At 37.2% G+C, this 26,802-nt stretch overlaps 1 protein-coding gene across 20 annotated transcripts in view; it reads right to left on the bottom strand.

Moving 5' to 3' along the window:
* BCAS3 (BCAS3 microtubule associated cell migration factor) overlaps positions 1-26,802 on the bottom strand; it is a 611,473-nt gene that overhangs the window by 407,024 nt on the left and 177,647 nt on the right. For all 20 annotated transcript variants that reach the window (XM_081584989.1, XM_081584991.1, XM_081584990.1 and 17 more), the window contains one exon: positions 25,006-25,099. In XM_081584989.1, coding sequence (XP_081441115.1) covers positions 25,006-25,099 — 94 coding nt within the window. The remainder of the gene's footprint in view (positions 1-25,005; positions 25,100-26,802) is intronic.

Below are 26,802 nucleotides of genomic sequence, written 5' to 3'. Positions count from 1 at the left end.
GACTATATTTACCCCAAACCATCCTTTCTACATTACTAAATACTTATTTAAGAAAGTATATATTTAAATAAGTCAGAAATTTAGGAAGTGTCAGTTTTTTTAATTTATTCATCTTTTCAAGATTGATTTGACTATTTTATTTTAGATCCTTTGAATCTCCATATAATTTTAGAATAAGCTTCTGTTGATTGCTTCTGGTTTAAATATTCACTTTTGATAAAGTTAACTATTAGTGAACAATATTAACACAAAATACTAATAGGATATCAAAGCACAAAAGTGATAAAATATCTTTATGAAAATGTGGTTTTCTCTCATAACTAAATATATGATTTTTCTTATCATATACTATTATAATCATCACAACATGGAGGTCACTAGGATGCCAAAAATGTACAATTTTTAGATAAAGTAGTTATCTTGGGGACATCATTATGTACCAACACAATGCCATTGCCCTATACAGATACACATACACAAACACAGTTCAGTTTAGCCACTCAGTCGTGTCCGACTCTTTGCAACCCCATGAATCGCAGCACACCAGGCCTCCCTGTCCATCACCAACTCCCAGAGTCTACCCAAACTCATGTCCATCGAGTCGGTGATGCCATGCAGCCATCTCATCCTCTGTCGTTCCCTTCTCCTCCCGCCCTCAATCTTTCTCAGCATCAGGATCTTTTCCAGTGAGTCGGCTCTTCACATGAGGTGGCCAAAGTACTGGACTTTCAGCTTCAACATCAGTCCTTCCAATGAACAACCAGGACTGATCTCCTTTAGGCTGGACTGGTTGGATCTCCTTGCAGTCCAAGGGACTCTCAAGAGTCTTCTCCAACACCACAGTTTAAAAGCATCAATTCTTCAGCACTCACCTTTCTTCACAGTCCAACTCTCACATCCATACATGACCACTGGAAAAACCATAGCCTTGACTAGACGGACCTTTGTTGGCAAAGTAATGTCTCTGCTTTTAAATATGCTATCTAGGTTGGTCATAACCTTCCTTCCAAGGAGTAAGCGTCTTAATTTCATGGGTGCAATCACCATCTGCAGTGATTTTGGAGCCCCCAAAAATAAAGTCTGACACTGTTTCCACTGTTTCCCCATCTATTTTCCATGAAGTGATGGGACCAGATGCCATGATCTGAGTTTTCTGAATGTTGAACTTTAAGCCAATTTGTTCACTCTCCTCTTTCACTTTCATCAAGAGGCTTTTTAGTTCCTCTTCACTTTCTGCCGTAAGGGTGGTGTCATCTGCATATCTGAGGTTATTGATATTTCTCCCGGCAATCTTGATTCCAGCTTGTGTTTCTTCCAGCCCAGCGTTTCTCATGATGTACTCTGCATAGAAGTTAAATAAGCAGCGTCACAATATACAGCCTTGACATACTCCTTTTCCTCTTTGGAACCAGTCTGTTGTTCCATGTCCAGCTCTAACTGTTGCTTCCTGACCTGCATACAGGTTCCTCAAGAGACAGGTCAGGTGGTCTGGTATTCCCATCTCTTTCAGAATTTTCCACAGTTTACTGTGATCCATGCAGTCAAAGGCTTTGGCATAGTCAATAAAGCAGAAATAGATGTTTTTCTGGAACTCTCTTGCTTTTCCGATGATCCAGCGGATGTTGGCAATTTTATCTCTGGTTCCTCTGCCTTTTCTAAAACCAGCTTGAACATCTGAAAGTTCATGGTTCATGTATTGCTGAAGCCTGGCTTGGAGAATTTTGAGCATTACTTTACTAGTGTGTGAGATGAGTGCAATTGTGCGGTAGTTTGAACATTCTTTGGCATTGCCTTTCTTTGGGATTGGAATGAAAACTGACCTTTTCCAGCTTTTTTTACACAAACATAAAAGCAGTACTACATAAATGTCACAGACAATCCTTGCCACAAGTTCATAATAAAATACAATTTGAATGAATGAAGGTTAACAGGAATTTGGTACACAGATCACTCTGCTTAGAAGATATATTTTATATATTAAGACTGTAAGATTTAATTTGAAAGGTAAATTTGGAAATGTAGGAATTTCCAAACGAATGCCATTTGATGTACTTCAGAAATGCGCAAAAGCAGAAACTGTAAATTTCCTGGATGGAGCTTATACAGAGGTGGATACGTGTGTATGTATGTGTGTGTAGAAATTCACCAAGCTATACACTTAAGATTTGTGCACACAATCTATATCATATAATTACAGCTCAAGAAAAATGAAGATGAACCAAAACAATAACAAGGATGAGGGAACAAGATAATTTTTATGGCTTAATCTAGAGTAAAAGAAGAGAGAGATGATAAGATGCTAAATAGAACAGTTAGAAAGTTAATAAAACTCTACCCGTATAAGTGGGAAAAAAGACACATCAAAAAATAAACAAAAAACATAGCAGTCACAGAGGGATGTATATGAAATGACAATACATAGTAAAGAGTCAAGAAAGAGGTCTACAAGTCTCAGATGTGCAACTTGGCCAAATGATGGTCAAAGCACCATTATTCATGAGTTCCACTTTGTATACAGGAAAATACAGCAGATTTAGTTCAGAGTTCTAGCAGGGGAGATCAGAAACTATGTAACACACAACAATTAGATGGAAGATAAAACTGGGTCATCACTTAGCACTTTCACTTTAGGAATATTTGCGAATGTAACAGATATTTTTCTTAGCCCATCAGAAAGATATGATTTGAAAGGAAAGACTAACAACAGTAATAAGAACAATCAAGAACTCCTCATGAAGTAATCAAAGGTATGGCGTGGGGATGGGAGAGCCAGGTTTGTTCCTGATTAAATAATATTATTTCTTCTATGCTGTTGGTATGACTTTGTTTAGATTATATATATTAAGTTTGAGTAGACTGCTGTTTTTATGTTTTCTTTTTCATCAGTTCATCTTCCATTCCTAAATTCATTCCCCAATACCATCCTTTCCCCACCGTAAGTACCCACCATATTGAATTTAATATATGTTCTCTGAAATATATTTATCCTTGAAAGTTTTTCAGAGTACTGGTCAAACTATTTAAAGATATATATATAGGAGGCGGGGCTAAGATGGCGGAGGAATAGGATGGGGAGACCACTCTCTCCTCCACAAATTTATCGAAAGAACATCTGAACGCTGACCAAACTTCACAAAACTACTTCTGAAGGCTGTTTGAGGACGTCAGGCTTCCACAAAAACAGCGCATTATCTTCAAAAGAGTCCTCTATTACACCTTTAACTTTCATTTTCATAACCCACTATTAACTTGCAAAAAAAAAAACAAAACCCTATTTTTGAAGCAAAATACATACATATATCTTATACCTTTTGTGTTTTCTTTTTTTTAATGTTTTTTTTCCTGTTCTACATTTTTTTACTGTTTCTTTTTTTTACTGTTTTACTGTTTTTTTTTCTTTTTACACTGTTTCCTTTTTTTTTTTTTTTTTTAGATTGTAAGTTTTATAAGAGTCTAACCTCTACTCTAGATTTTTAATCTTTGTTTTACATATTTGATATCAATTTTGTACATTTAAGAACCCAATCTTTAGGACCCATTTTTACTCAGGAGTGTGATCACTGGCCTGATCACTCTCTCCCCCTATTGATGCTCTTTCTTCTCCCTCAGGGAACCTCTATCTCCTACCCTCCTCCTTCTCTTCTCAACCCAATTCTGTGAATCTCTGAGGGTGTTCTGGGTACTGCAGAACACTTCAGGAACAGGATACTGCCCAGATCTCTCTCTCCCCTCTTGATTCCTCCCTTTCTACTCATGCTCACCTCTGTTACCCTCCTCCCCCCTCTCTATGTATCTCTGTGAATCACTCTGAGGGTTCCAAACTGTGGAAAGCACAGAGGGAAGTGCTTACTGGCTAGATTGCTCTCTCCACATTTGAATTCCCCTCTTCCCCTCCTGGTCACCTCAACCCACCCCCCCCACCTCATCTCTCCATGTAACTCAGTGAACCTTTCTGGGTATCCCTCACTGTGGAGAATCTTTTCACCATTAACCTAAAAGTTTTATTATTGAGGCTGTATGGAAGGAGAGGTCTTGAGGCTACTGCAAGAATAAGACTGAAAGCCAGGGGAAACATTAATTAATAAGAGACCATCCAACAGCCTCCATAAATACACTGAAACCAAGCTCCACCCAAGAGACAATAAGTTCCAGAGCAAGGCATACCACGCAAATTCTCCAGCAACGCAGGAACATAGACCTGAGCATCAATATACAGGCTGCCCAGAGGCACACCAAATCCATAGACATCTCAAAAATTAATACTGGTCACTCCATTGCACTCTAGAGAGCAGAAATCCAGCTCCGCCCACCAGAACACCGACACAAGCTCCCCCAACCAGGAAGCCTTGACAAGCCACCTGTCCAACCCCAACCGCAGTGAGGAACCTCCACAACAAAGAGGAACTTCATACTACCAGAATACAGAAGGGCCACGCCTAACACAGCAATCTAAACAAGATGAAAAGGCAGAGAAATACTCAGCAAGTAAAGGAAAATGAGAAATGCCCACAAAGCCAAACAAAAGAGGAGGAGATAGGGAATCTATCTGAAAAAGAATTTAGAATAATGATAATAAAAATGATCCAAAATCTTCAAAGCAAAATGGAGCTACAGATAAATAGCCTGGAGACAAAGATTGAGAAGATGCAAGAAATGTTTATCAAGGACTTAGAAGAAATAAAAAGGAGTCAATATAGAATGAATAATGAAATAAAGGAGATAAAAGACACTCTGGAGGGAACCAACAGTAGAATAACGGAGGCAGAAGATAGGATAAGTGAGGTAGAAGATAGAATGATGGAAATAAACGAAGCAGAGAGGAAAAAAGAAAAAAGAATCAAAAGAAATGAGGAAAACCTCCGGGACCTCTGGGACAATATGAAACGCCCCAACATTCAAATCATAGGAGTCCCAGAAGAAGAAGATAAAAGGAAAGGCCATGAAAAAATACTCGAGGAGATAATAGTTGAGAATTTCCCTAAATTGAGGAAAGAAATAGTCACAGAAGTCCAAGAAACCCAGAGAGTTCCAAACAGGATAAACCCAAGGCGAAACACCCCAAGACACATATTAATCAAATTAACAAAGATCAAACACAAAGAACAAATATTAAAAGCAGCAAGGGAAAAACAACAAATAACACACAAGGGGATCCCCATAAGGATAACAGCTGATCTTTCAATAGAAACCCTTCAGGCTAGAAGGGAATGGCAGGACATACTTAAAGTAATGAAAGAGAATAATCTACAACCCAGATTACTGTACCCAGCAAGGGTCTCATTCAGATATGAAGGAGAATTCAAAAGCTTTACAGACAAGCAAGAGCTGAGGGAATTCAGCACCACCAAACCAGCTCTCCAACAAATGCTAAAGGATCTTCTCTAAACAGGAAACACAGAAAGGATGTTTCAACACGAACTCAAAACAACAAAGTAAATGGCAACGGGATCATACTTATCAATAATTACCTTAAATGTAAATGGGTTGAATGCCCCAACCAAAAGACAAAGGCTTGCTGAATGGATACAAAAACAAGACCCCTATATATGCTGTCTACAAGAGACCCACCTCAAAACTAGGGACACACACAGGCTGAAAGTGAAAGGATGGAAAAACATATTCCATGCAAACGGAGACCAAAAGAAAGCAGGAGTCGCAATACTCATTTCAGATAAAATAGACTTTAAAATAAAGGATGTGAAAAGGGACAAAGAAGGACACTACATAAAGATCAAAGGATCAATTCAAGAAGAAGACGTAACAATCATAAATATATATGCACCCAACATAGGAGCACCACAATATATAAGGCAAATACTAACAAGTATGAAAGGGGAAATTAACAATAACACAATAATAGTGGGAGACTTTAATACTCCACTCACGCATATGGATAGATCAACTAAACAGAAAATTAACAAGGAAACACAAACTTTAAGTGATACAATAGACAAATTAGATTTAATTGATATTTACAGGAGTTTCCACCCCAAAACAATCAATTTTACCTTTTTCTCAAGTGCACATGGAACTTTCTCCAGGATAGATCACATCCTGGGCCATAAATCTAGCCTTGGTAAATTCAAAAAAATTGAAATCATCCCAGCCATCTTCTCTGACCACAATGCAGTAAGATTAGACCTCAATTACAGGAAAAAAACTATTAAAAGTTCCAACATATGGAGGCTAAACAACACGCTTCTGAATAACCAACAAATCACAGAAGAAATCAAAAAAGAAATAAAATTATGCATAGAAACGAATGAAAATGAAAACACAACAACCCAAAACCTATGGGACACTGTAAAAGCAATACTAAGGGGAAGGTTCATAGCAATACAGGCGTACCTCAAGAAACAAGAAAAAAATCAAATAAATCAACTAACTCTACACCTAAAGCAACTAGAGAAGGAAGAAATGAAAAACCCCAGGGTCAGTAGAAGGAAAGAAATCTTAAAAATTAGGGCAGAAATAAATGCAAAAGAAACAAAAGAGACCATAGCAAAAATCAACAAAACTAAAAGCTGGTTTTTCGAGAAGATAAACAAAATTGACAAGCCATTAGCCAGACTCATCAAGAAACAAAGGGAGAAGAATCAGATCAACAAAATTAGAAATGAAAATGGAGAGATCACAACAGACTCCACAGAAATACAAAGGATCATAAGAGACTACTACCAACAGCTATATGCCAATAAAATGGACAACTTGGAAGAAATGGACAAATTCTTAGAAAAGTATAACTTTCCAAAACTGAACCAGGAAGAAATAGAAGATCTTAACAGACCCATCACAAGCACGGAAATCGAAACTGTAATCAGAAATCTTCCAGCAAACAAAAGCCCAGGACCAGACGGCTTCACAGCAGAATTCTACCAAAAATTTAGAGAAGAGCTAACACCTATCCTACTCAAACTCTTCCAGAAAATTGCAGAAGATGGTAAACTTCCAAACTCATTCTATGAGGCCACCATCACCCTAATTCCAAAACCAGACAAAGATGTCACAAAAAAGGAAAACTACAGGCCAATATCACTGATGAACATAGATGCAAAAATCCTTAATAAAATTCTAGCAAACAGAATCCAACATCATATTAAAAAGATCATACATCATGACCAAGTGGGCTTTATCCCAGGAATGCAAGGTTTTTTTAACATCTGCAAATCAATCAATGTAATACACCACATTAACAAATTGAAAGAAAAAAACCATATGGTTATCTCAATAGATGCAGAAAAAGTCTTTGACAAAATTCAGCATCCATTTATGATTAAAACCCTCCAGAAAGCAGGAATAGAAGGAACATATCTCAACATAATAAAAGCTATATATGACAAACCCACAGCAAACATTATCCTCAATGGTGAAAAATTGAAAGCATTTCCCCTAAAGTCAGGAACAAGGCAAGGATGCCCACTTTCACCACTACTATTCAACATAGTTTTGGAAGTTTTTGCCACAGCAATCAGAGCTGAAAAAGAAATAAAAGGAATACAGATAGGAAAAGAAGAAGTAAAACTCTCACTGTTTGCAGATGACATGATCCTCTACGTAGAAAACCCTAAAGACTCTACTAGAAAATTACTAGAGTTGATCAATGAATATAGTAAAGTTGCAGGATATAAAATTAACACACAGAAATCCCTTGCATTCCTATACTCCAATAATGAGAAAACAGAAAGAGAAATTAAGGAAACAATACCATTCACCATTGCATCAAAAAGAATAAAATACTTAGGAATATATCTACCTAAAGAAACAAAAGACTTATATATAGAAAACTATAAAACACTGATGAAAGAAATCAAAGAGGACACAAACAGATGGAGAAATATACCATGTTCATGGATTGGAAGAATTAATATAGTGAAAATGAGTATACTACCCAAAGCAATCTATAGATTCAATGCAATCCCTATCAAGCTACCAATGGTATTTTTCACAGAACTAGAACAAATCATCTCACAATTTGTATGGAAATATAAGAAACCTCGAATAGCCAAAGCAATCTTGAGGAAGAAGAATGGAACTGGAGGAATCAACCTGCCTGACTTCAGGCTCTACTACAAAGCCACAGTCATCAAGACAGTATGGTACTGGCACAAAGACAGAAATATAGATCAATGGAACAAAATAGAAAGCCCAGAGATAAACCCACGCACATATGGACACCTTATCTTCGACAAAGGAGGCAAGAATATACAATGGAGAAAAGACAATCTCTTTAACAAGTGGTGCTGGGAAAACTGGTCAACCACTTGTAAAAGAATGAAACTAGAACACTTCCTAACACCGTACACAAAGATAAACTCAAAATGGATTAAAGATCTAAACGTAAGACCAGAAACAATAAAACTCCTAGAGGAAAACATAGGCAAAACACTCTCCGACATAAATCACAGCAGGATCCTCCATGACCCACCTCCCAGAATATTGGAAATAAAAGCAAAAATAAACAAATGGGACCTAATTAAAATTAAAAGCTTTTGCACAACAAAGGAAACTATAAACAAGGTGAAAAGACAGCCTTCAGAATGGGAGAAAATAATAGCAAATGAAGCAACAGACAAACAATTAATCTCAAAAATATACAAGCAACTTCTGCAGCTGAATTCCAGAAAAATAAACCACCCAATCAAAAAATGGATCAAACAACTAAACAGACATTTCTCCAAAGAAGACATACAGATGGCTAACAAACACATGAAAAGATGCTCAACATCACTCATTATTAGAGAAATGCAAATCAAAACCACAATGAGGTATCATTTCACACCAGTCAGAATGGCTGCTATCCAAAAGTCTACAAGCAATAAATGCTGGAGAGGGTGTGGAGAAAAGGGAACCCTCTTACACTGTTGGTGGGAATGCAAACTAGTACAGCCACTATGGAGAACAGTGTGGAGATTCCTTAAAAAACTGGCAATAGAACTGCCATATGACCCAGCAATCCCACTGCTGGGCATACACACCGAGGAAACCAGAATTGAAAGAGATGCGTGTACCCCAATGTTCATCGCAGCACTGTTTACAATAGCCAGGACATGGAAGCAACCTAGATGTCCATCAGCAGACGAATGGATAAGGAAGCTGTGGTACATATACACAATGGAATATTACTCAGCCATTAAAAAAAATACATTTGAATCGGTTCTACTGAGATGGATGAAACTGGAGCCCATTATACAGAGTGAAGTAAGCCAGAAAGAAAAACAACAATACAGTATACTAATGCATATATATGGAATTTGAAAGATGGTAACGATAACCCTATATGCGAGACAGAATAAGAGACACAGATGCATGGAACAATTTTATGGACTCTGAGGGAGAAGGTGAGGGTGGGACGTTCTGGGAGAATAGCATTGAAACATGCATATTATCATATGTGAAACAGAACACCATTCCATGTTCGATGCATGTGACAAGGGCTCAGGGCCGGGGCAATGGGATGATCCAGAAGGATGGGATGGGGAGGGAGGTGGGTGGGGGGTCCAGGAAGGGGAACACATGTAAACCCATGGCTGATTCATGTCAATGTATGGCAAAAACTATTACAATATTGTAAAGTAATTAGCCCCCAACTAAAATAAATAAATTTATAAAAAAAAAAAAAAAAGAAAGAAAAACAACAATACAGTATACTAATGCATATATATGGAATTTGAAAGATGGTAACGATAACCCTATATGCGAGACAGAATAAGAGACACAGATGCATGGAACAATTTTATGGACTCTGAGGGAGAAGGTGAGGGTGGGACGTTCTGGGAGAATAGCATTGAAACATGTATATTATCATATGTGAAACAGAACACCATTCCATGTTCGATGCATGTGACAAGGGCTCAGGGCCGGGGCAATGGGATGATCCAGAGGGATGGGATGGGGAGGGAGGTGGGTGGGGGGTCCAGGAAGGGGAACACATGTAAACCCATGGCTGATTCATGTCAATGTATGGCAAAAACTATTACAATATTGTAAAGTAATTAGCCCCCAACTAAAATAAATAAATTTATAAAAAAAAAATACTATTTTAATAATAAATTCATTCAGTGTATCTGTAAAAAAAATAAATAAATAAATAAAGATATATATATAAAATACGTACAGGCAGAGTGTTAGTCACTCAGTCATGTCCAACTCTGTGTGACTCCATGGACTGCAGCCCGCCAAGCTCTTCTGTCCATGGGATTCTCCAGGCAAGAATACTGGAATAGGTTGCCATTCCCCTCTCCAGAGGATTTTCCCAACCCAGGAGTCAAACGCCGGTATCCTGAATTGCAGGCAGATTCTTTACCATCTGAGCCATCAGGGAAGCCTCCAATATGTATATACATATATTTAATATATGGCAAGAATATAGACCAATCTGAACGAGGAAACTGAAATAAGCCTGCAGCTGGGGAAGGGCCAGAGTATACGAGAAGAGTGGAAAGGAGAAGGGACAACAATATTCAAGTGCTTAAGCATTTTAAAGTTGTCCTGATAAGCAAAAGTTCAATTCAATCTTGGCTACTTCGCCTGTATCTACTTGGTTACAGAAATCCGTTTTTACTTTTTTCAAAATTTAATACTGGATCTAACATAATACTTGCAGCTGCAGTGTTGCGGGCATTTATATTTACCTCACATTTTTACATGGTAGGTATGCCACTGTATGTATTCACATCTTTCATTAATTCATTCAGTATTAATTGAGTACCTTTGCTATGGCCACTGCATGTATTCACATCTTTCATTAGTTCATTCAGTATTAACTGAGCCACTGTATATACTCACATCTTGCATTAGTATGAAAGATGCCACTGTATTTATTCAGTGTCTTCATCTTTCACTAGTTTATTTAGTATTAACTGAGCACCTTTGCTGTGCCAGTGGTGATAGCGAAGGAGCAGGGTTCCTTCTTATTGATGGACATTCAGAATCCAGGGCTGCAGTAGGACTTTCATAGACCTTGGACATTTTTGCCTTCTTTGGCCCCCTCTTCCATGAAAAAACTATTTTATGACTAAAGTTGCTGGTTTAAATGTATATTATGGATATTAAGGCATTCCATTAAAAGTTTATATATATATTCTTGCATTTTAAAGGAATTAAACATTTTGGTGGGACCCTAAAATGACTGTGGGCATGGTGCCTACTGTACTTTATGGCAAATCACACCTGAAAAATTCCCTCTGACTCTCATATAAGCCCAATGCCACAATGAATGTAGAGCAAACACAACAAATTCTTCAAGGAGTAACCTATTATGTGAGTAAAAGATATCACTTTACAAGATGAAAAACAGGAGAGTAACTACAGACTTCTAATGGAAACATCCCCATGTCAGGGTCAGGGAGGAGGCAATAAATTCTTCAAACTGCTTTTGCATTGCTAGTGACATAGCATAAGTGACTAACACTAAGACACCTAAAACTGTCAGCCAAGAGGAAAAATCTAAAGCCACCTAATTTTATAAATTGAGAAGACATTGTAAATGTTAACAAAAATCAAGACAAGGTATTTTTCTGACCACTTGCTATGATCAATGGGGGAAAACTGCAAAAAACAAAAAAAATCCAACTTTTTAAATGATTAACCCAAGACCACCAGCGCCTTTCAATATATAGCATTTAAATAACCAGAAAAATGCCAAGTCTGTTAAAGATGCAGCCAAGCATTCAGAGGGGTTCATGTTTAATCTACTTTACTAGAGACCCAACATTCATTTTCCTCTTATTAATGGATGGAAAAGCAATTTCCCTGCCAAGGAAGGGTAATTATTTAAAACGGGGATGTGTGGCCCTTCACAGCTCTAGGCTACTCAGCTGGCAGAAGTAACGCCTCTGGAAAGCAGATCAATTATTTACTGAATTAAAGACAACAGGTCTGTGTGAGAAACATCAGGCCACACTGCAGAGAGCTGAGAATTTCTTCCTTATGTTTCTAATCTGATTAATTAAAAAATACATATCTCCTTTGATGTCAAATGTCATGAAACTAATAATATTCCCATCTAGTGTACCAAGTCACAAAAATGTAACATAGTTTCCACAAGATACTTTTAATTTCAATATTAATTACGTGTGATATGCACCTGCATTTAATATAATTTGTATCATGGAACAATCCCACAAGTGAGGGAGGGAGACAATTTTTGTTCAAATCAGAAATTGGACATAAGTTGGTTTTAATCAACAAACGACTAAGTACATTAAATTTATACCTTATCACGGCCCTGATTATGTTGTTGTTCAGTCGCTCAGTCATGTCTGACTCTTTGCGACCCATGGACTGAAGCATGTCAGGCTTCCCTGTCCTTCATTATCTCACTCAGTTTATTCAAATTCAAACCACTGAGTCTGTGATGCCATCCAGCCATCTCATCCTCTATTGCCCCCTTCTCCTCCTGCCCTCAATCTTTCCCAGAATCAAGGTCTTTTCCAATGAGTCAGCTCTTTGTCAGGTGACCAAAGTATTGGAGCTTCAGCAACAGTCCTTATAATGAATATTCAGGACTGATTTCCTTTAGGATTGACTGGTTTGATCTCCCTGCAGTCCAAGGGACTCTCAAGAGTCTTCTCCAACACCACAGTTCAAAGCATCAGTTTTTTGACGCTCAGATTTCTTTATGGTCCAACTCTCACATTCATCCATGACTACTGGAAAAACCATAGCTTTGACTAGACTATCTTTGTTGGCAAAGTAATATCTCTGCTTTTTAATATGCTGTCTAGATTTGTCATAGCTTTTCATCCAAGGAGTAAGTGTCTTTTAATTTTATGGCTGCAGTCACCATCTGCAGTGATTCTGGAGCCCTAGAAAATAAAGTCTGCCACTGTTTCCACTTTTTCCCCATCTATTTGCCATGAAGTGATGGGACTGGATGCCATGATCTTAGTTTTCTAAAAGCTGAGTTTTAAGCCAGTTTATCACTCTTCTTTTTCACCTCAACAAGAGGTTCTTTAGTTCCTCTTCGCTTTCTGCCACTAGAGTGGTATTATCTGCATATCTGAGGTTGTTGATATTTCTCCCAGCAATCTTGATTCTAGCGTGTGCTTCATCCAGCCCAGCATTTCACATGATGTACTCTGCATAAAAGTTAAATAAGCAGGGTGACAATATACAGCCTTAATGAACTCCCTTCTCAATTTTTAACCAGTTGGTTGTTTCACATCTGGTTCTGACTGTTACTTCTTGACCTGCATACAGGTTTCTCAGCAGTCAGGTAAGGTGGTCTGGTATTCCTATCTCTTTAAGAATTTTTCACTTTGTTGTGATCCACACAGTCAAGGCTTTAGCATAGTTAATGAAGCAGAAGTAGATGTTTGTCTGGAATTCCTTGCTTTTTCTATGATTTGTTGGATGTTGGTGATCCAACGGATGTTCCTCTGCTTTTATAAATCCAGCTTGTACATATGAAAGTTCTCAGTTCACATATTGCTGAAGCCTAGCTTGAAGGAGTTTGAGCATTATCTTGTTAGCATGTGAAATGAGTGCTATTATACAGCACTCTAATTTGACCACTATTTGACCACTCTTCGGCATTGCCCTTCTTTGAGATTGCAATAAAAACTGACCTTTTCCAGTCCTGTAGCCACCGTTGAGTTTTCCAACTTTGCTGGCATATTGAGTGGAGCACTTTAACAGCCTCAACTTTTAGGATTTTAAATAGCTCAGCTGGAATTCCATCACCCCCACTAGCTTTGTTCATAGTAATGCTTCCTAATGCCCAACTGACTTCACACTCCAGGATGTCTGGTTTTAGTTGAGTGACCACACAATTGTGGTTATCCGGGTCATTAAGACCCTTGTTGTACAGTTCTTCTGTGTCTTCTTGTCACTTCTTCTTAATCTCTTCAGCTTCTGTTAGGTCCTTGCCATTTCTGTCCTTTATTGTGCCCATCCTTGCATGAAATGCTCCCTTGGTATCTCCAATTTTCTTGAAGAGATCTCTAGTCTTTCCCATTCTATTGTTTTCCTCTATTTCTTTGCACTGTTCACATAAGAAGGCTTTCTTATCTCTCCTTGCTATTCTCTTGAACGTTACATTCAGTTAGTTGGGTATTTTTTCCCTTTCTCCGTTGCCTTTCAGCTCTCTTCTTTTCTCAGCTATCTGCAAGGCCTCCTCAGACAACCACTTTGCCTTTTTTCATTCTTTTCCTTTGAGATGATTTTGGTCACCGTCTCCTGTACCTGGTGGCTCAGACTATGATAAAGAATCTGCCTGTAACAGAGGGAACCCAGGTTTGATCCCTAAGTCGGGAAAAATCCCCTGGAGAAGGAAATGATTACCTACTCCAGTATCCTTGCCTAGAGAATTCCATGGACAGTGAAGCTGGTAGGCTACAATCCATGGGGTCGCAAAGAGTCAGACAGACTGAGCAACTAACACTTCCAAGATTATAAAGACAGATTAAGACAATTAATTAATGTAACTACTCAGTGTATACTTACTATCAACTATGTGAAAAGTACCAGGCTAATAATATCTGGGAATGAAATAAAAGCATACCTCTTAACAGAAAACATGTTGAAAGGACACTCTAGATGAGTGTAAATAAATTAAAAACTAGGATGAGGGAGGTTAACAACAAAGAAAACAACAACAGTTAATATTTATTAAGGTCTCCCTATACTTTAGGTATTGTTTAAGATAACAATACAGCCCTCATTTTATTGATGAGGAAACCAAAGTACTGGGAGTGATCCAAGCAGATTAAGTAACTTGCCCTATTAAGTAGCCAGGTGAAGGGGGGACATGATATCTTACATAGGGTCAGGTAAGTTTTCCCAAAATGATATTTAAGAAGGGACTCAAGAGACAACAGGGCTTCCTTGGTGGCTCAGATGGTAAAGAAACTACCTGTTATGCAGAGGAACCCAGATTAGATCCCTAGGTAGGGAAGGTGCCCTGGAGAAGGGAATGGCTACCCACTCCAGTATTCTTGCCTGGGAAATCCCATGGACAGAGGAGCCTGGTGGCTCCTTTGCAACCCCAAAGAGTCAGACACAACTGAGCAACTAACACTTTCAAGAGATAAATAAGAGGCAGGGAAATGAGGGTTACAGGCAGAGATAAAATGATGTAACATGTTTAAGGAGCTGAAAAATAACTAGCATGGCCAAATATGGCAGGAAATATGTCGATCAGGTTGAAGCAGTCAACTTGTGCCACGCTGTAATACTTTTAGACAATATACTCAATAATAATAAAGTTGTCGAAAGATGTTTGTATCATTAACATTTAAAATTTCTCACAAAACATTTGAATACCTTAAAATGGAAGTAAACATGGAACATGATACAACAATCATAGTTGAACAGAATAACCTAGAAGTGGGCTGGGATCAAATAAGACTTTTTAAAAACAAGAGTAACTGAATGCTTCTCATACATATGGTTATAGAATAAATGTCTGTATCGCCCCTAAATTCCTATACTGAAATGCCAGAAACCTAGTGTGATTATATGTGGGGTTGGGGGTGGGAGCCATATGTGGAGTGGGATTGAGGGGGGGTTATCTACGGAAGTAATTAAGCTTCAGTTCAGTTCAGTCGCTCAGTCATGTCCGACTCTTTGCGACCCCATGAATTGCAGCACGCCAGGCCTCCCTATCCATCACCAACTCCTGGAGTTTACCCAAACCCATGTCCATCGAGTCAGTGATGACATCCAACCATCTCATCCTCATCGTCCCCCTCTCCTCCTGCCTCCAATCCTTCTCAACATTAGGGTCTTTTCCAATAAGTCAACCCTTCGCATAAGGTGGCCAAAGTATTGGAGTTTCAGCTTCAACATCAGTCCTTCCAATGAACACCCAGGACTGATCTCCTTTAGGATAGACTGATTGGATCTCCTTGCAGTCCAAGGGACTCTCAAGAGTCTTCTCCAACACCACCGTCCAAAAGCATCAATTCTGCGGCGCTCAGCTTTCTTCACCGTCCAACTCTCACATCCATACATGACCACTGGAAAAACCACAGCCTTGACTAGACGGACCTTTGTTGGCAAAGTAATGTCTCTGCTTTTAAATATGCTATCTAGGTTGGTCATAACCTTCCTTCCAAGGAGTAAGCGTCTTTTAATTTCATGGCTGCAATCACCATCAGCAGTGATTTTGGAGCCCCCCAAAATAAAGTCTGACACTGTTTCTACTGTTTCCCCATCTATTTCCCATGAAGTGATGGGACCAGATGCCATGATCTGAGTTTTCTGAACGTTGAGCTTTAAGTCAACTTTTTCACTCTCCTCTTTCACTTTCATCAAGAGGCTCTTTAGTTCTTCTTCACTTTCTGCCATAAGGGTGGTGTCATCTGCATATCTGAGGTTATTGATATTTCTCCTGGCAATCTTGATTCCAGCTTGTGTTTCTTCCAGCCCAGCGTTTCTCATGATGTACTATGCATATAAGTTAAATTAAGCTTACATGAGGTCATATGGGTGAGGCACTGATGTGAGAGTATTAGTGTCCTTGTAAGAAGAGACACCACAGAGATAGCTTTCTTTCTCTCTCTCCCTGCTCCCTTGCATCAAGGAAAGGCCATGTGAGGACACGTTAAGGTGGCCATTCGTTAGTGATGAAGAAAAACCTCAGGAGAAACCATCAGCCAAACCTTGTTCCTGGATTTCCAGCTTCAAACACTGTGAGGAAAGAGATTTCTGTTGTTTAAGCCACCGAGTCTATGGTATTGCCTTCTGGCAGCCTGAGCTAATACATGTTCACAGGTTATTGTCTAAACCACGTTCATAGAGAGCATTTTACATGCTCAAATGACCAGTCAATAGGCTTTTGGGCTGGATTTATAAAATCCAAAGAGGCTGTTCTTGCTCTATGAGAAACTGATGAAAAACCAAATCAAACTTATAAAAAAAATACTACTGAAAACTAAGTTCAATACAAAGTAAGTAAAAGTAGCTGCTCTCACACTGAGCAGAACAGAAGGAAGAAGAGTTCAAACAGGTGAGTTAAGGAGAACTCAGTAACCTTTTGAATAATTTTCAGTGGCTCCATTTGAGCTGATGTGACAGATCAGAACACTGCCCCCACAAAAATACAACTCTGTACCCAATTAATCAAGAGGGTTAAGATTAATAACACCAAAAGCTTTGAACAAAGAGAGCTGACAACTGCTGAAAGAGGAAACTATCAAATCTAGTTGAAATAGTCCTCAAAATTATGAGCAAAATACAGATGCTGACAGTCAGAAAAATGCTAAAAGAAGTCATCTTCATCACAGAAACCAGAAATAGCCAAGAGAAGTGTGTTACTTAGGAAAGTACAAAAGTAATTCAAAGGAAGAAGGATAATATCTTGGAAAAAATGAAGTAGCAAAAAATAGGGACCAACTGTGACCTAAACCTGATACATTATACAAAAAAATAACACAAAGGTGATCATAAATTTAAATATAAATGTGAAACTAAAATCCTGTTAGAAAATTACATAGGAGAAAATCCTTGTGCTCCACCCAGACTGGCAACCATTTCTTAGACAGGAACACAAAAACACAACTACAAAATTTTAAAAATGCATTTGACAAAACGTAAAGAATTTTGCTCTGCAAAAGACCCTGTTAAAAAGATAAAAGGAAAAACTTCTCACTGGGAAAAAAGATTTCCACCTCACATATCTTACAGAGGATCCATAAAATAGAAAAGGATGAGACAACCAAATGCTGGCCAAGGATGCAGAGAAACCATGTCGAGAGGATTAAAGGGAAGTTTGAGAACAATGTCTCACCAAGTAGGGGATATCAATAAAGAGATAACATTATAAAAAGAAACAAACAGAAATCTGGAGTCGAAAAGTACAGTAACTGAAACCAATGATTTGATAAAGGGGCCCAAATAGAACATTTCAATGGCAGGAAAAAATCAACTGAAATTATCCAGAATGAGAGAGAAAAAAAAATGAAGAAAAATGAACAGAGCCTTTGAGATCTGTGGGAGGTAAATCTACAGGAGTCCCAGAAGGAAAGAAGAAGGGGAAAGAGACAGAAAGAAACAATGACTGAGAAGTCCCAAATTTCATGAGAAACATTTAGGACAATGAAACTATTCTGTATGATACTATAATGGTAGGTAAATGTCAATATTAATTTCTCAAAACCCACAGAAAATACAACACCAAGAGTGAACCCTAAGGTAAACTATGGACTTTGGTTGATAATAGTGTGTCAATATGGGTTCATCAGTTGTAAGAATATGATCACTGTCAGGTGGAAGGTGGATAGTGTGGGAGACTGTATGTGTGTGGGTGTGGCATGTGGGCGGAGAGAGGGAGAAGGCAGAAATATGAGAGCTCTCTGTACTTTCCATTCAATTTTGCTGTGGACCTAAAAGCGCTCTAAAAAATAAAGCTTATTAATTAAAAAAATAAGTTCCCTAGAAAATATTACTCATGGTGTATCTAAATAATTGAAAGCAACAAACTTACACCACCCATACTGAAGCTGCCCTGATCTAAGCACGAGGTCTCTCTGGCACTTCTAAACAAATCATAAATGTTGCCATTAAAATATTTGTTTTAATTCAGGACTCAGAGTCAGAGTTAATAAACAAGAATGGGAAGGAGAAATTGAAAAACAAACTGAATGCAGCTGCTGAACTAAAAGTTTCACAACTCTATTTAATGGTATCCTTTAATTTCTTTTCTGAAATAGGTTCCACACAAGGCCGAACTGCACCCAGTCAAGCAATCTACATTTTCTCCTTAATTCACTTTGCAGTGTTTTTCCATCATGTAAATTGTTTTTAAAACTTCTCAGGAGTTGGACAACATTCCTGATTTGACCCTGGATTTTGATATCCAGGACATTTTAATAACTCTGTGATCTAAAGATAAGCCTCTCTAAATAAAAATGTTTAACAGTGAGATATATACAGGTAAACTAGTTAGAGAAAATCAGATTTACAAACAAAAGACAGGCAATCAACTTTTCTCATCTGTTTTGTTTCACTTATTTTTCTAAGTGAACTTCCCTATACTTTTCTAAGTAGTACCAAAAGGTTCTACTCTTATTATTGGCCACATTGCAGACCCAATGAGAAGATCTTTAACCAAATAGAGAATTACTGGAGGGTCAGTTAAAACTTGCTGAATATAAATACATTTTGAAATATATATTGGATCCATGTAAGGAAAAAGTGGGGCGTTACTGGAGGATCCACAAGTTATATTTTGAAAGGGGCAATTTAATTAAAAAAAAAAATGTGTGTGGCATGGGCCATTTAAGTTAGATGCTGTTGTGTGCCCATGATGAGTGTGCTAAGTTACCTCAGTCATTCCAACTCTTTAGAGAACTTAAATCTTGATAGAAAATACATTTGATCTCCCCCAAATATTTTTTAAGTGTTACAAAAATAATTACAGGGAAAAACAATAACCACTAAGGTATTTACAAATAGCAAAGAAGCCTCTTGACTCAAATATTTTGTACATATGAATGTCTCAGTCTAAGAGTGTTAGAATAAACCAAGAAATATGACACAAAAATTAAACAAGCAAAATGTCACCTAGTGATAGCTAGATAATAGGTAGCCACAGCTGAGCCCAATGCCTTTCTCTGAGAAGCTGTTCAGCTACTGAATAGCTAAAACAAAATCAAGACTTTCAAATCACTGAGAATTGAATATTTTATACATACACTTGTTCATACTCAGGCAATAAAATTCATATTCTGAACAGCAAAACTACTCAGAAATAAACAGTAAATAATTAAGATGAATTGTAAGCAATGGCATGAAGTCTGTGCCTACCAGCTTCTATAGAAGATTCTGCAAACCAATTTTCTGAGTGCTTGCTGAATTATGAACCCACCATTTCATTCAAACTTTTAAACAGATACAAAGCAAAAATGATGACACACTGAAAAGTTAATCTGCCACATAATAAACTGATGAGTCCACTGTACACAGCCTTTACTTCAAAACCTATGTCAACTGTGCCATATTTTTCTTGCCTCATTCATTCAACTAATATTTATTTATTTACTAGGGACTGAATCATTATTTCCTAATGAATCATCTTTTGGCTCCCGTTTAGAACTGGCTTTCTTTTGAAGAACTTTCCCCAAAAGCAAAATACCAAGTTAATATTCAGAATCTCCTAGCATTCTGTCCTTGCTCCACAAAGGACTTGTCTTCCTTTTTTCTTTTTTTTTAAAGTCCCTATTCCACCAGCAGACTCCATGGGCAGGGACTGAACTAGGCACTGCGAACGAAGTCTAGCTTCCGACGTGTTTAGTTGAAACAAGTGAAAGCATAAATGGGCCCGTAAACATTTTAGTGCCATGAAAATTTTCAGCAATATGATGAAGCCTAAGAACCTCTTTCTCAGAAAAATAGTTTTTTAAACACAAGGTAAAATGCTTAGGGTTATTAAAATTGACATGCAGTAGAATATGTGCTTTTTTATTAATAGTAATACGTTAAAATATAGGCTCTGCCATGATTTTGAACCATAAGCATTAATTAGAGAATTATATAAATAACATCAAAGTGATATGAAAATATCCATTATTTCTATTACAAATTCACAAAAAAGCTAATATTTATTGTACATATTAATAAGTGAAAGAATTTTCATTAAAGGTTAAAGAAAACAGGGCTTTCCTAGCAGCTTAGACAGTAAAGATTTCGCCTGTAGTGCAGCAGACCTGGGTTAGATCCCTGTGTCGGGAAGATCTCCTAGAGAAGGGAATGGCCACCCACTCCAGTATTCTCGCCTGGAGAATCCCATGGACAGGGAAGCCTGGTGGGCTACAGTCCATGGGGTCACAAAAAGTCAAACATGACTGAGGGACTACCACTTTCACTTTTCGCTTTCACTAAAGAAAATAAAGACGCGATTTTTTTTCCTAAGTTCACATACTCTCTAAATATTCTCCGTGGACCTCTCAGACCCAGGTTAAGAAGCTGTATTTCAGATTCAAGAAGAAATGTAAGAGATCCTAAAACTCATAAAATATCAAGGCTTCCCTGGTGGTCCAGTGGTTAAGAACTCGCCTGCTAACATAGGGAACATGGGTTCAATCCCTGGTCTGGGAAGACTCCACATGCCAAGGGGCAACTATGCCTGTGTGCCACAATTACCGAGCCTTAATCTAGAGCCCGTGAGCCACAACTATTGAAGCCCGCACGCCCTAGAGTCCATCCTCCTCAACAAGAGAAGCCACCACAATGAGAAGCCACAATAACGAGAAGGGAGCCTCACTCCCTGCAACTCAAGAAAGCACACACGCAGCAACAAACACCCAGAGCAGCAAAATAAATAAATTTTTTAAAAATATTAACAAGTCTCATAAAATTCTCCTTCTTCCAAGAAATTATAAGATTCGGTGTGAGACTGAATAAAGATACAACAGTACAAAAATGTCAATTCACACGTGTTGAAGCATTACATACCAAAGGAAAGATCAGTTAAAGAAGTAATAGATGTCGAATTTCATTAAAGCTAAATACTTTGATCTTCGAAAACCACTTCAAGAGAATGAGAAGACAAATCACAGACTCGGAGAAAATATTTGCAAAACACATATCTGATACAGGACTGTTATCTAAAACATACAAAGAACACTTAAAACTCAACAATCAAAAAACCAACAAACCAATTTAAAAATGGACAAAATATACAGATGGCTCAGTAAATAATATATACAGACGACAAATAAAGTATGATACAATAGAATATTATTCAATGCTAAAAAGAAATAAGCAATGTAGGCATGAAGAGACACAGGAGACTTGAACACACATTAGTTTAAGTGAAAGAAGCCAATGTGAAATGGTTAATTATGTAACATTCCAACTATATGACATTCTGAAACTATGGAAAGAGAAGAAAGATCAGTGGTTGTCAGGAATTGAGAGATGGAGGAATGAACAGGCAGAGCAACAAAGATTTTGTTCAACTGTTCAAACTATCCTGTATAGTACTATTATGATGGAGTGTTGCTGCTGTCATTGTTTGTCACTAAGTCATGTCCAACTCTTTGCGACCCCATGTACTGCTGCCCACCAGGCTCCTCTGTCCGTATACTTCCCAAGTAAGACCCAGTACTGGGGTGGGTTGCAACTTCCTTCTCCAGGCAATCTTCCCAACCCAGGGATCGAACCCATGTCTCCTACATTGGTAGGTGGCTTCTTTACCATGGAGCCACCAGGGAAGCTCTTATAATGGTGGATACACGTCATTATCTATTTGTCAAAACCTTGAATGTACAACACCAAGACTGAATCCTAATGTAAACTGGAACAGACAGGTTAGCAAACAAATATTTAAAGACATTATTACTGCAAGATAAATTATACAGTTATACAATTAACATGCTAGGAACACAGAAAAGTACAGGACCTACTACACAGCACAGGGAATTATATTCAATATCTTGTAATGACCTACACTAGAATCTGAAAGAGAATATATATATTATACAACTGAAGCATTTTTCTGTGTACCTGAAACACTGTAAATCAACTATACCTCAAAAGAAAAATAAAATTTTAAGTATAAACGTAAACAATTTTAATCTTTCCATTAAAACATAAATTTGGGAGTTAAAACAGAAATAAAGTGGCAAATGTCAAACAAAACTATGAAATCACAGAAATTTATGGTCTTCTAGAACTAACTGCTACACGATGACAGAGGTAACTACAATATCCTTTAAGTTATATAAGTTGTTTTTATAACAATGGAGATTCACAGACAGGAAAAAATACAGCTTCAAATGTCTGAAGCATCCCAACTTTGGCCGTATGAAACATACATTAACACAAAAGAGATCTGACATAACAGATGGACTATCAAAAATGAGTCATACTGGTTACTCTGAGAAGAGTACTATAAGTGACATAACTTCCAGATTGTTTCTTCAAATTCAACTTAAATCCCACAACAGTCAGAGCATTTCAATAAATCTTTGTCTTCATTAATTAAATCTATCCACTGATCAACAATTACTACAAAATCTTCCTCTCTACTGAAAATGGCTAATTAAGAGGAGGAAGATTAGTCAAATACTTTATATTATCCTCTTATGATCATTCTTGATCTGAAAAGGTGCAAAGGAGGAGGAAAAAGATGGGTCTTTCCATCAGTTTTAACTAATATTCTGCAGAATAAGAAATGGCAGTCTTCTCAGACCCACCAAGCAAGGAAAAGTTCACAAACTAATGAAGACTATTTCAGCTCTGAAAGCATCAGAACAATTTTATCTTTTATTCATAATCAAAGTATTTTTAAAATAAGTCCACTGGAGTGGAAGTATTAAACCAATTCCTAACTATGAAAATTGGTAGTTACAGAGGAAGTATTACATATTTACCCTGCTTTTTACATCCAGGAAAACTGTGGCTCATTTCTGGTTAATGAGAGGAAACTCTTTCTTTTAAATAGAGTTAACAGAAATTAATCAATGCTGAAAATATGATAGAAAAACCACCATTCTATAGCCTCCAATGTATAATGACAAAACTATTTAGTAAAAAGTTGTTTTAGAAATGAGACCAAGGGCTTCCCTGCTGGCTCCATGGTAGAGTCCACCTGATGATACAGGAGACACAGGTTCGATCCCTGGTTTGGGAAGATCCCACGTGCCACAGAGCAACTAAGCCAGTGCACCTCAACTATCGAGCCTGTGCTCTAGAGCCTGGGAACCGCAACTACTGAAGTCCGCATGCCCTAAAGCCCATACTCTGCAACAAGAGAAGCCACTGCAATAAGAAACCCGTGCACCACACCTAGCGAGTAGCCCCTACCCATTGCAACTAGAGAAAAACCTGCGCAGCAACGAAGGTACAGCACAGCCAAAAATTAAATAATTTTTTTAAAAAAAGAAAGAAATGAGGCCAAAATAACACTCCGCACTTGCTAATCTCCATGTGAGAACCTATTTTCAAAATATAGACATTTGATGGTCACTAACTTATTCATGTGATCAAATGTAGTATCATAAATTACAAGACAGCCTAATATAATGTATCTCTTGCTAGGATGAAAGGATGTAGACAATAATACATAGGAAGTTTGAGAAAAATAATCTTCAGGCCTGAATGTATTTAAAAGCCTTTAAGGAAAACATTATTATAATGAAAAAATATGTGACAAATGCAGAATTTGGACAAGATAACTAGTCTGGACATTGCAACTTAGGGGGGGAAGGTGAAAGCTATAAATTTGATTAAAAAGAGCTAAAGAGACATAAACTGGAGAAGGAAATGGCAACCCACTCCAGTATTCTTGCCTGGAAAATCCCATGGATGGAGGAGCCTGGTAGGCTACAGTCCAAGGGTTCTCAAAGAGTCAGACACGACTGAGCGACTTCACTCACTCAATCACTCACAAAGAGACATAAAACATAAGGAGTGAACTTTAATTAGATCTTGATTTGAATCAGTTAGAGAATTCATTTTTGAGATAGTTGGGACATTTTAAATTATGACTTGGATTTTAGATACTACAATGTGTTACTTTTCTGAATATGATATACTATTTGGTTACAAAGTACAAGAAGGGCCTTACTCGTAGAAAATGTATGCTTAATTTGTAGTTGGTGAAATGTCATCACATATGTAACTTACATTCAAACAGTTTAGCAAAATACATACACACACATTATATAAAATGGGAAGACTTGTTTAATCAACATGACATCTGTCACTGTACTGTTTAAAACAAACATGCAGTTACAGAAAAAATGCCATTCACATACATAAGTAGTTTTGAATATTAAAGTCCTTGCCTTATAACACAGAAACAAATGCAATTCAACAGCACTGTTTATGTACTATTCTATATCTATTACTTATCTTTACTACTCAATCACAACTTTACTCAGTAAAATTAATCTTTATAGGGTTTCTAAATTTTTATTATAAATTCATTCATTCAATAATCACTGAAAACTACTTACTTAATGTCATATACTCTAACACATATATTTCATATTTTCCATTTCCAAAAAATTGGGTAGAAAACTCATAATATAAATAGGGGCAAGGGGAAGGACATACCACTTGTATTAAAAGCCATACAGCACACTGGTTTTTCATGAGCAGGGAAATGGGCCACGATGCCATCACTGTCAGAATCCTCGCTCACAAGCACCTTGACAGAAAGGAAGAAGACAAATGGAAGTTAACCAATTACTGACCTTGAAGATACACAACACCACTACATCCCTGACCATTCCTTCCGCTACATTTGAAGATTATTCTTCATAATACAAGGTGAGAATGCCACTTCAGAAATAGGAAAAAGATGTAAAATGCCCCCAGTGAATCAATCATATAACCTCTAAAAACAACTGGTTGACCTGACTGCAGATGACAATGATTTCTTGAAGCTTCAGTTCAGAAAAAATGAAAAGCCTAAAATCAGCTCTACACAGCTTTATCTAAAAATAGGAATAGGGGTTCTTATTGTGTTATGGCCTGCTGAAAAACTCTTGCCCAAGACTGGAACAGAACAACAACAAAAAAAAACAACACCATAAGTTAAATACAAACAAACAGGCATATATATATTAGGGGAATTAACAAATATTTTTTACTTAAAGTACAAACACTGTGGTCCTTAACCTCTAGTTTTTAGACGGACACAACACTTCTTTTGAAAATACTACCAATAGAACAGGCAGTTTGGTAAGTCAAATTCATTCCCCTTCATTTTCTTATAAGCAAATTGAAATACAATTTTCATTCTATACAATCTGCCAATTGAGAGTGCACTATTCAATGATCCCTAGGGAAAAAAGTTTTAAAAAAGTATGTATTCATTTTGCAAAGCAAGCTATTAACTCAAGAAATTAAAAATTTTACATATCTAATGTTACAAAGGGAACACCTAGTATACCAATATTGCATCATGATATTCAAAGAATTTAATCTGAAGTAATCCAGGAAGTAGTCCTACACTGGCAAGGTTAATTTTTCTTTTAGACTTAAAAAGCTTTACAGAGGTATAATTTACATTCCATAAAAGTTACTTATTTTATGTTTACAATTCAATATTTTTAGATAGTACTATAACTGTTACAACAATCTATTTTATAGAAATGTCTGATTTGTCATCCTTTTCCTATTTTAATGCTTTAATTTTCTTGCCTTATTGTTCTGCCTAGAACCTGCAATTCAGTCAAGATGCAGATTGTCAAATTTTTTGTCTACAGGTCTTTTTTTTATTACCACTATAACCATTTTTAAGTATTCAGTTCAGTACCGTTAAATATATTCACATTGTTAACAGATTTTTAGAACTTTTTCACCTTGCAAAACTTAAATTCTATACCCACTAAACACTATGTCTTCTTTTTCCCTCCTCCCACCCTTAGTGACCACCTTTCAACTTTGTTTCTATGCTTTGACTATTTTAGAAATTCAAAATAAAAGGAAGAATTTAGTATTTGTACTTTTGTGACTAGCTTATCTCCCTTAGCACAATGGCCTCAAAGTTTATCAACACTGTAACATTGGAAAAGATTTCCTTCTTTTTAAAGGCTGTGTAATGTTATTACACTGTGTGCATGTGTGTGTATGTGTATGTGTGTATATATATGTGTATGTATATATATGTGTGTATGTGTATGTATATACATATAAATGTGTATATATGTATATATACACACACATATATACATTTCTCTTTATTCATTTACCTGGTGGTGGACATCTGGATAGCTTTTACCTCCTGGGTACTGTGAATGCTACAATGGACACGGGTGTGTAAATATCACTTCAAGATCCTGCTTTGAATTATTTTGCATATAAAGGTGGAAGTAGGATGACTGGATCACATGGTAACTCTATTTT

This window comes from Giraffa tippelskirchi, chromosome 3 (assembly GCF_054371585.1).
Source record: "Giraffa tippelskirchi isolate mGirTip1 chromosome 3, T2T-mGirTip1v1.2.pri, whole genome shotgun sequence".
Classification (NCBI taxonomy): Eukaryota; Metazoa; Chordata; class Mammalia; order Artiodactyla; family Giraffidae; genus Giraffa; species Giraffa tippelskirchi.
The sequence above is the reverse complement of the archived record's forward strand: the minus strand, read 5'-3'. Positions and strand labels throughout refer to the sequence as shown.